The sequence below is a fragment of the Aphanomyces astaci genome, assembly GCF_000520075.1.
Source record: "Aphanomyces astaci strain APO3 unplaced genomic scaffold supercont1.27, whole genome shotgun sequence".
Taxonomy (NCBI): domain Eukaryota; phylum Oomycota; class Saprolegniomycetes; order Saprolegniales; family Verrucalvaceae; genus Aphanomyces; species Aphanomyces astaci.
Window position 1 is genome coordinate 393,422 of NW_009798290.1, and position 11,008 is coordinate 404,429.

At 50.0% G+C, this 11,008-nt stretch overlaps 2 protein-coding genes across 2 annotated transcripts; both read left to right on the forward strand.

Moving 5' to 3' along the window:
- Nucleotides 1–1,086: 1,086 nt before the first annotated feature.
- On the forward strand, nt 1,087–1,832 carry H257_10297 (hypothetical protein; the record flags this gene model as incomplete). Its single annotated transcript, XM_009836788.1, has 4 exons — nt 1,087–1,245; nt 1,321–1,409; nt 1,503–1,618; nt 1,669–1,832. 4 exons carry the CDS (start codon nt 1,087–1,089, stop codon nt 1,830–1,832), a joined length of 528 nt encoding a protein of 175 aa, XP_009835090.1.
- Nucleotides 1,833–4,934: 3,102 nt separating this feature from the next.
- H257_10298 (hypothetical protein) lies at nt 4,935–7,003 on the forward strand (the record flags this gene model as incomplete). The annotated part of the gene is made up of 9 exons (XM_009836789.1): nt 4,935–5,090; nt 5,140–5,266; nt 5,340–5,431; nt 5,510–5,617; nt 5,721–5,969; nt 6,047–6,189; nt 6,213–6,375; nt 6,447–6,665; nt 6,719–7,003. 9 exons carry the CDS (start codon nt 4,935–4,937, stop codon nt 7,001–7,003), a joined length of 1,542 nt encoding a protein of 513 aa, XP_009835091.1.
- Nucleotides 7,004–11,008: the final 4,005 nt, after the last annotated feature.

The following is an 11,008-nucleotide window of genomic DNA, read 5'->3' on the forward strand; positions in this document are numbered from 1 at the left end:
CTTTGGTTTCAATTGCGTCTACAATGTGGATGAGTCCGGAATGATATGCCGATCAAGTACATCTGGTCTGCTCGTGGTGGCGACACGAAGATATCAACTGGCGAGAAACACTCAATGCGTATGACTGCTGTACTCACCGTCCGCTCGAGCGGAGACAGGCTCCCGGTCCTTTTCATTATCCGCGGCACCCCCGGCCGTCGCATCAAAACGTCGGAGCTGCCAACGTACCCAAGCGGTCACTTCTATGCCGTTCAGGGTAAGGCATGGATGGATAACACCGTGTGGAAGTCGTACCTGCGTGACCTGTTGCACCGAAGTCTTGTCGAGCCGTCGGTAATCTTTCTCGAGAACTTTAAGTCGAATGTGAATGATGCCTCGTTTCGCATTGTCGAAGAAGAGCTCGGCATCTTCCTGTGCGCAATTCCCCCCAATGCTACGTCCATCTGTCAGCCACTGGATGTAAGTGTGATGGCTCCATTGAAGCGTTACCTTTGGGACGAGTGGCTCACCGAGGAGATGATCGATGGGGAGGACGCTGAGAAGAGGAAAGCGATGGCGAAGCGTGTCATCGCCGCGTAGGACCAAGTGACGGCTACCGAGATTCGCAACAGCTTTGTGAAAGCTCTACCATCTATTGAGGAGTAAATGAACAGAGAATGATTTACCCTTGTTGGCGATGTCACAACCAACAATCTTGATCGAATATAATTGTGAGTATTATATAATTTTAGAAAAACTAAACTTGATCTTAGTAATATCGATGTCTTGTAAGATCGGATTTTGAGCATGTTGGACTAGTCTAATTTTCCAAGCTCATCCAGCTGTATTTTTTTATAACCTGCAATAATATTACTTCAATGTCGCGATGATTGGCTGCAAAAGCAATCGAACTGTAAAATTGGAAGTTTCACTGTATATATTTGTATGCCACACTTCTACAAAACTGCATGCCTTGCTACGAGTCTGCATAACACGACACCAATGCACATCTGTCTTAATCAAAATCCATTTATTCCCATCAACCCCTTCGCTGTTGTCAACCGACTCCAACAGGACATTGAGGACGAAAACATCGATCTCGAAGAGATGAGTCAGGTATATCGCGAGTACACGCACCAAGTCGAGGATACTAACGACTCGCCAACGCCCGTCATGGACCGCTTCTATTTGCAAGGGGACAACACATCTCTCACAACTATGAAGAACCTCACGCTCTCTGAGTTTGAGTCAATTTGGGCGGTTGTGGTATTGGCTATGGTGAAGACGTGGACGGACGCCTTCTTCATGACCCTCGTCGTTTTCAAGCACTACAACGCGTAGGACAAGCACGTCTTAGACTTTGAGATGAAGGCTCCAATGTTTGAGAAGATGACCCACCGTGTCATTGGCCTGGTCGAGCCGGTGGTGTTGTACGATCACTACGTCAATCTTCTGTCCATGACCCAATAAGTTGCCAAGGCACAATCTTTGGCCATTACCACGCTACAGACGTCAAGTTTTAGCCCTCGTACCGTCCCGGCCGATTTGATGAAGCGAAGCACAAGCTCTATGGACTCAAGCTCGAATGCTCTGTTGCATACCACGGTGTCGCAGTCGACTTGTTTGAACATTGCCCTGGGTCGGTCTCGGATATCACGATGTTCATGCGGCGTAAGGATGTGCATTAAGTCATGCTCAAGAAGTCGGACAGCGATCTCGACATGCCGGACAACGACATGGGTGTAGATCGCTGGCCAACACGTTGGGTGTTCTTGTCGACATGGGATATCAAGGTATCCAGCATGAGTTCCGCTCGATCCAACCAAAGCGCAGGCCTCAAGGTGGCTGTGTGACCCCTCGCGAATTGGAGCGCAACTCGAGGGTGCCCTCGGACCGTGTTCTGGTCGAGAACTACTTTGGTGCATGTGCTCTTTGTGGAAGATCATCTCGACGACCTACAAGTGGAACGAGTCAAAATTCGACAGCATCTCAAGACTGTGCACTGACGAACGCTCACATGACGTGGATGCCACTTCGCGGGGATGACGCCATCTACTACCAGGGTGTAATAGCACGCTACAGTAGTATGTCTGCGAAAATGTCGCGGCGCCGGACTCGCAATCAATATCGAACACGACGCGCGAGAAGATTCGACGGCATGCCGCCCCCAATCAACAGGCGATGATCGCTCTTCTAGGTGAAGATACTACCATATACGTGATACCACGTAGTACGTACAAACTGCATAGCTTTTCATTTTTAGATAAATTCATGCTAAAAAAATCTGCACTTGGGAAAAAGACTAATCACAACCCGGCATTGAACCCCGGACCCCTTCCTCTATCGTTTGATGCCGTCGCTCGAACCGTTGAGCCACATGCCAAGCCGTTGTTTGGTTCTTTTACTAACACCCAATTAAAAAGTCATATGATGCATACGATCGACCAAATGATCAATCCACTGATCAATTTTGACTGTTACCCACTAAATGATCTCACCGATCCGTATCCATCATTTATTGCATAAATCGGCACTGAACACGTCCCAACTAGAAATGTAGTCAATGAACAAGAAGTCTACTAGTATTCTACTTCAGGAGTATCATCGTTAATATCATGTCATTGGATGTTTACATTGAGGAACTTAACGTAGTTAATGTTACTATGGCGATGCATTACTCCATGTAGAGGCACGTTGGAGTCGTTCGACAATAGATGACGCCCTTAGCGGGCAAGGTCTTGGTGACGGCATGGGTGTTTACAGTCAACATTGATGTCGAGAATACTACCGTACTATGTGACTACGATATTTCATCGTCGTATAATTGAACTCGTATCATGCTGCCTGCATTGCTTCGTCATTAATAATGATTCATGATGAACATGGATTTGCGATTGAATTATCCAACCATTGTACAGGAGTGTTTTCATTGGTTAAAAATGAAATCGTATGGAATCTCCCTACGAATTCCATAACTATCGTCCCCATGAAAACGTCATATCCACCAGTTGAATTGCGGGTAGTGTAGTGCGACGATCCCGTTATTTGCAGAGCGTTGATATCGTTCGAAATACAGATGTAACATTTCAACCTGTAGATGTCGATGAGAGAGCCCGCGTTTAAGTGCATCATGGCTATACCCTTGAGCAGACTTTTGATCAGACGCTGTTGCAGAAACGACTGTACACGCAGGCGTTTCTGCAGCAGCGCCTTAACATGTCTGATGAATGAATGACTTGTTTTGAAAGTCACGTTGGGTGTGATTCCGCTTAAATCACTCCTTGTCGACCAGAAAGAAACATCTCATGCGTCTCCCACTGCCGCACAATACTCTATTATAAAGTCAATGGCGCGGTGTTCGTGCTGCGTTGACAGTTGAAGAAAATATGCATCAGACAGATTTGCCAACAACATCGCCCTGTGCACCTCACCTTTGAGCCAACGCCATGCGCCTCATCGCTGAATCGCGTCATTCTATCGACTCGGGATGCACACTTCCAACAGCTTGGCAGCAAGGGCGTCCACATGCTTTTGTGGTGTTCTTGACTTGCTTGAACTGAAGACCGTTGTTTACTTGTGTAAGCATACTCAAGTCGTCAGAGTCGCTCCACCATTTGCGTGCTTGCGTATCGCCGCCCAGGTCATTCGACATCTTGGTGTGGCGGGGTCAAAAGACCTACGCGGATACAGACAGCCACAAATTCCACCAAGTTTGATACCACTGCGACAAAATTTCAAGGTTGGTTGCAAATTTATCGGGTATTGAAGGATGGGATGTGTTTAAAATGAAACTAAGGTTTGTGAAATCTGCGTAATATTGTGAACTTCCGTCAAATTTCCCTAGTTACCGAATCGACATTCCGGTACTGTAGTATTACCGTATTCTTTTTAGAGAACGTTAGGCCTTACTTCTGATTATAAACCAATCAGAGTGCATCATGGTTTCATTACCACATAATTGGTCATGAAGATGATTTTTATCGATTTCAAAAATGCCAAGATCGCAGCGACTCAAACACTCGTGCCAGCATCAGCTTAATACTCATGTCAGCAGTTCATCGCACTCTCGAGTATACTCACTATCATTTTTCCTTAGTGTTTAGTCCTCGTTTTGTAAACTCTACCCGATGAAGTCGACATCGAATGGCGAATGGTCGATGCGAATTTCTCGTTAGGAAGGACGAGCAGCCTCACTACCAACACAGTACTACTTCATGGTTTCGGTCGACTGGGGCCAACACCCAAGGCTCCATGTCAAAATAAGAAAGTTATGGGTAGAACTACCGTCAGTAAGAATCATATTATCGGGGCATATCACCGAAGGTTTGACCAAATCAGGTCCTTTGTCCGCGATGTGCAGTGGTCCATTCATTAGGCTTTGGGCAATAGTTTCAACTAACAGTGTAAAACATGCGTAACAGGGTTCTCGTCATGGTATACTGGTACATAGTCCACGTGGAATAGGAAATCCAGGAAGTCGCTTTAGAAGATCGACGAGTCAATTGCTGATGTATTCGGCTCAAATTACTGAGACGGAAAGGAGTAGACCTGCGGCGCCTGCTCCTTGCAGTCCATTAGTCGGTACTTTTGGTAGTCGGAGTACCATATGAATTGGTAGTGTGCATCGACCCCTTTATCGGGTCTGAGAGTTTAGGTGTTTGAGTGGCTCGTTGGCACTTACTTCTCCTTTTACCTTTGAATATTCCAACGTTTGGTTTCGATCAGTTTTGAAGTGGTTGAGATTTCTTTAGTCAAAGTCTCCTGTTGCCCACAAGTTTGTGTGCATCTACTCGTGTATGATTTTTCTCGTTTGCAGCGATCTACATTTTACCCATACGCAGCGGCTGTTCGTGCTCTGTGATTAACATACCCCCGAGTGAATATCGTCTCCACCCGGAACGGCTGATCATGTCCTCCGACGCACCATCTCTCAAGAGATGCAATACGCACCCACGATGTCGTTGCCGTCAACGCTTCCAGCTGGTGCGTTGCCGTACGCGGCCTACCTCCCGGAAATCGCTGCCGTGCAGCGGTTGGGTCAGCACCTGGGCAATCAAGTGCAGGCAGCTGTCCACGAACAATCCGCGCGTCTGGACGACGTGCAGAATGCTGTCCGCGCCCAGACGCGACATACCTACGAGGAGATTTCTGCATTCGCAGCAGCAAATGGAAATGAACAATCGGCTGATGGCTGAGCTAGAGGACAAGAAGTCCTCGTCGAGCAGCTGCACGCACAGAAGAAGCAGACTTAGCCTCACGAGCAAAGTTTGCACCAAGCTGCCGCCGTGTCTGTTAAGCACGGCGAGCAGCTGGCGCCCGTTGGCATACCTTCTCGGTGATCCTGGTACCGGCTGTTGCAGCGCCCACGACTGCCCCCGCCGTCGCGGGCGTCCAAGTCATCTGTGGGTTTCAAGAGGTGCCCAAGGCCCCGACGTTCAACGGCAGCACCAAGGTGTAGATGCGCAAGTTCATGGACCAATATGAGACGTACACCCGTAAGTCAACATCGCGAACGCCCAGTGGTGCCCAGATCCAGCGCGCGCCGCTGAGCGCATGCATCGACCCGTTTTCGTTCGAGCGCATCGCTTACTGGGAGATCTGGAAGGTCAGCCACGAGCTGACCTTCGACGACTGGAAGGTTTTCTTCCTTTCAGCACACATCACGGCATTGTCGAGGGACATGTCTCGACGACAGTTACCGACTTGATATCCTTCCAGATGGAATGGGCACGTTCCATTAGGAGCTTAGCTTCACCGTCAGCGACCTTAGGGCACTTGAACACATTGTGCTTGGTGCTCAGGCACTTCAAACACGCACCTTCTCCATGTCGACGTTCACGACTGCCACGACCTCGGGGGCCTTTCCAGATTTGGGGGATCAACTTGTCGGGCTTGGCGGTGGAGGGAACCGCCGCGGCCATCAGCGGCTCGAACTCGCCGTAGCGACGCATGTAGTCCGCCAGCCAGCGCTTGAAATCGCGCACGTCCGGGTGCGGTTCTCGTTCACTTCATGAGTTCCTTGAAGCGGGCGCGCACGACTGGTGACTGGACGGCCGCGACGAGATAGTCGACAGTTAGTTTTGGTTCGGCCTCCGCGAACCCCTCCATTGAGAGGCGTATGAGGACCGCCTCGAAATCCGAGACCAATTTTGACACCCGGGACTCGGCCGACTGCACGGTCGTGTCGATCTTGAGCTTGGCCATCGCGGCGTCCAACTTGGACATGTCCACAGGATCGCAGTCCCTGGCACCCCTATTAAGGTCAAGGGTTTTGTTGGCCCTGCCCACACCGTCACCGAGGAAGCAACGATGGACCTGCGGTTCAAGACGGACGCCGGCCCTCTGATGCTTACGAATGTCAAGTGCTGGGTGTCGACGGGCGACCTGCCTGCCAACGTCGGCGACATCCTGTTGAGCCGCGCCATCATGTATAAGTTGGGCTTCGACTCACGCGTCATGCTCGTGAGGCCGAGTCTTTCACCGATGCGATCGACATGGCCGACGCGGTCTCGCACAGCGGGGTCGTGCAGGCCGTGCTGGCCGTGTCCCACAAGCTCGTGGATGACTTGGCTGAGGAGGAGGAGGAGGTGTTGCCCCTGGAGATGGTCTCATGTTTCCCCGACATGGTGGCCGGCGAGACCGCTGCTGAGACCACCAAGGTCAAGGAGGGGTTGGATGCGAAGCTGGTCGAGGCAGTGACTGCCGGCTGCGGAAGTGAGTTGACCGCGTCCTCGACAAGTACGTCGACGTGTTCCGTTTGAGTCTGGGCGGCGACCCGCCCGTCAAGATGCCGCTGTTGAAGGTGCACTTGGCCAATGGGGCGCGGCCGATAAGATGCAAGGCCCGTCGGTACTCCCTGCCACAACGAGAATTCATGCAGCAACATGTGAAGGAGTTGGAGGCAGCCGGTTTTGTCTACCGGAACCCCGCCAGCCGGTGGGCCTCGGTCCCCCTGATCGTACGCAAACCCCACACCAAGGATGAGTTCCGGATGACGGTGGACCTGGATCAACAGCCAGACTGAGCAGATCGCCTGGCCAATACCCATGTTGGAGGTGGTGGTGGATCATTTGAGTGACGCTGTGTGTTTTTTCCTCCTTGATTTCTTCAAGAGGTACTGGCAGTTCGCCCTCGACCCCAGCTGCCAGGAAATTTTCTCTTTTTTGACCGACACCGGCGTCTATTCCTCCACCCGCGTGATGCACGGTGGCAGCGACAGCGTGTCGTACTGCCAGTCGATGGTGCAGGAGGTGTTCTCCGAGCAGTTGTACAAGGGCCTGTTGGCATTGGCCTGGTTGGACGACCTCTTGAGGTACCATCGTACCCGCGAGGGATTGTTGGGTGTGCTGGCGGACGTGTTGGCTGTGTGCACTGACAAGGGTCTGAAGCTGCACCCGAAAAAGAGCAGTTTCTACGTGACCGAGGCCAGGTGGTGCGGGCGCATCATCAGTGGCACTGGGGTCAAGCATGACCCCGCCCGTGTTGAGGCGCTTCAACAGCTGCCGTCACCCGTGACTGGTGCTGACCTGCAGCAGTATGTGCCAAGTCTGCCGTAATCAAGAAGATGGCCGTCGCTTACGAGGTTAAGTAACTCGCGGGGGAAGTGATTTCGGCTCGAATTAATGAGACGGAAAGGGGTAGACCTGCTCATTGCCGTCCATTGGTCGGTACTTTTGGTGGTCGGAGTACCAAATGGATTGGTAGAGTGTATCGACCCCTTTACCGGGTCTGAGAGTTTAGGTAGTTTGAGTGGCTCGTTGGCACTTACTTCGCCTTTTACCTTTGAATATTCCAGGTTTTGGTTTCGATCGATTTTGAAGTGGTTGAGATACAACAATTGCTGTAAACAATATATCTTCAGTACCAGTAGTTGACAAGCTTGGACCACGTGATTACTTGGTTTATGCCAAGATGCAAAACTAGTAGGATGTCTCCACTTTTTACACTAGTAATGCAGTAAGATGCTTTCCCAGACATCACGCCACACCCAATCGGTTTATTTAAGTCATTTTAATCCGTTCCTAAATGCACTTCCACCAGAGCGCCCACAACGCCAAGAACAACGGGGCGCACTTCCTATGCTGCGACAAGGCGAGGGCCAAGTCATACTGCATGCCCACTGCCCAGGCTCTAGCGTGCGGGTAGTAGCAAGGGATCTCATTCTACTACTGTAGATCACAAGTAGCAAAGAGAATAGAACGATCCGATTGGCCAGATATTTTCACTTCTCTTTCATATAATTGAACAGAAATTTGGTAAGGCAGCCTGCCTTACGAATTCATCAATCAATAAGATGCGCTTAAAGGAATTTAAATTGTTCCATACAAAGATGAAGCTTTATTCCATGAAACTTGACTTTTTTCAGATCGATTTATGGAATTCGTAAGGTGGCTCGCCTTGCGAGACTACTAAAACCTTCTGTTTCATGTTACGAATTCTGCATTACGTCGAAGTATGACGTATTATTTTAACCTTGGTTTTGTTTGGCTTCGAGTACTCATATTCAGAGTTTTTCCAATTTAGAGATCAGCGATTGGCTTAGTTTTATACTATTAAAGTTTTATACTATTAATACCTCTGTCCAAGGATGATTGCGACAGAAAATTCAGCAGCATATTCTATCTTGCTTTCAGTATACGATGTAGTTTTTAAATCTGAGAATACAATAAAAATACGAGTTGATGGGATATCGCACGACGATAAGGGATATGGTATGCCGCAAGATTATTTTTCAGGCTTTCCGTGATATTTCTACTGATGTCATTGCCTTATCAGTCATACACCCAAGGGGTTGCAAAGAGGGTATGGGAAAAAATAATTGACGAAAAAATATTTGACAATTAAATACAGAAAATAATTTATTGCAAAGCGCTGGACAATTACAATAATTGGTTGTGCGAGATCCAAAATAATTTTATTTGAGCCAACTAGCCAACGATATTTAATCTTATCATTTGTATTGAAAAATAATTGTTCATGGTCAAGTCTCCATGGGGATCGACACTCAGCGCCCTACAGTGTGTCCACTTGGTCGCTGGTTGTCCGACGATTTCCATAATGCGGTCGCGGTAGTCTTCCTCACTGAGTTGTTCCACAGGCACTCGCCAAACTTACAGTTAGGTGCATGTAGCCTTCAGGAGGCTGCGGTCAGTGGAAGGAATCTACCCCACAGCACTCCGTCGCCACTCGCCACCCATGCGTTGCGCATTCGCCCGTAACTTGTCCTCATATGTCTCCCGCTTCTTCACCCAACTGACCTGGTAATTTTTGCCCATACAGGTGATCCGGAGGGGTTGAACATCTGTCACCACCATTGAAGGTCCACTGGAGTTGAAGTTGGGTCCCCACCCTCCGCTGCTTGGCGTCGGTGGTCCGCTCGAAAGAGGTCCCCATCCCGAGCTGCTTGGTAGGGTGGTGTCTAGCATCCGTCGATCATGGGCCGCACGCGCCATTTTGGCACGGTCGACACGCATTTCCTTTGGGGGACGATTGGCTTTGTTGATCCGCCGCCGCTCAGCTTTGCTAGTACTGTCCGGTCGATTCCGTCGTCCCGCACGTAACTTAGCTCGAGCTTCCGCCTTTTCGTCCGCTCGCTTCTCAGCTCGGACTTCTCTAGCGGCGGGTAGTCTTCATCGACATAGGCGCCTTCGATTGGGTGTCGTGGTAGTTGTTCCCAGTTCGGTCCTATGGTTTGACCACCATATCGACGCCACGATTCGTCCCAGGTCAAGGACGCCGCTCGCGCGCTACCCATGGCCTTGTTCATCCTGGCCAGGTCTTCCATCGGCTTCCGGACTTCTTCGCTTTTGGACTCTTCCACAGCCGGCAGCACATCCGTCGTCCTTCCAACAACCAATTGTGGCTTCGTCACTGGTACTTCCTCCTCAGTTTCGCTGCTCGCAGCTGCCGGTGCCGTTGCCGCCTCCTTTGGCTTCTGGGCGCGATCTTTTGAGTTCTTCGCCAGTGCTCTCAGTTCGTAGGTCACTGCAACTAGAGTATACTTTGTGTTGTATCCCACTCCAGTGCCAACACAAACAACCAAATGGGGGAGTGCCGACTCCCTGCAAGCCGCACACCTGATTGACTTGATGTTACCACGGCGTTGCAGAACCAAGAGTGAGACTCCGGCAGTTGGCTGGGACAGGTGTTCAGTTTTCTACGTCCTAGTACTACTAGTAATACAACTAGTAATAATATGCCTTTTCGTGTCGGTTCGCCAAGGGTCGGCACCCGGTGGCCTCGGTTGAGGACCACCTGGGTCATGGCGGGACTTGGATTAAGTTGCCCACCACAACACCCCGGTTGCAAAGTTCACCTCCTCCTTGAGTTAAGCGATACAGTCACTACGTCGAATCATCTACTCTCAAGCGACATACGACTTGGACTGTTTAGCTCTGGAGTTAATGGCTTAGTCGATTGCACACTAGTTTCAGTGCCAAAGAGGCAACGTCAGCCGTTAAGCGGCAATCTATTCAAGATCACTCGGGCGTTCGTGATGACCAAATGATCTTGACTGTATTGCCGCTTCTCCTGCGGTCGGTGTGATTCATTGGTCTTTGCAAAGCCAACAGAAGTAACGCAATGGAAATTGCTGATAGAAGCCAAGCCATCGCCCAGCGAGGGAGTCAAATGTTCGTGCACACAAGAATTAGGGAATCACAGGTAGAAATCTGGGGGACACACACGTGTATCAAAACACAAGGGAATTGACCTAGCGTTACAGCAGCGAGCGATGACAGAGCATCCGCCCACAAAATTGCGCGCACCGCAACGCAGCGGAGGTCGTGTGTATAATTTTGTGCAGGCGGTGCCTTGGCGAGGAGTGAGCCCCAATCGTGCACTTCACCGAATGTCCAATCGATTCCTCTCGTCGGGAAAGCGGCAGGTAGACTGCAGGCCGTGCCGCTCCCAGACGAGGCCTGTGGAGGACCAAATTACCTTATATAGTATTTGTAACGTTACAGTTTCATATGATTCCCCATTTTCTACCTGTGATTCCCTAATTCTTATGTGCAGAGTTTCTGTACTC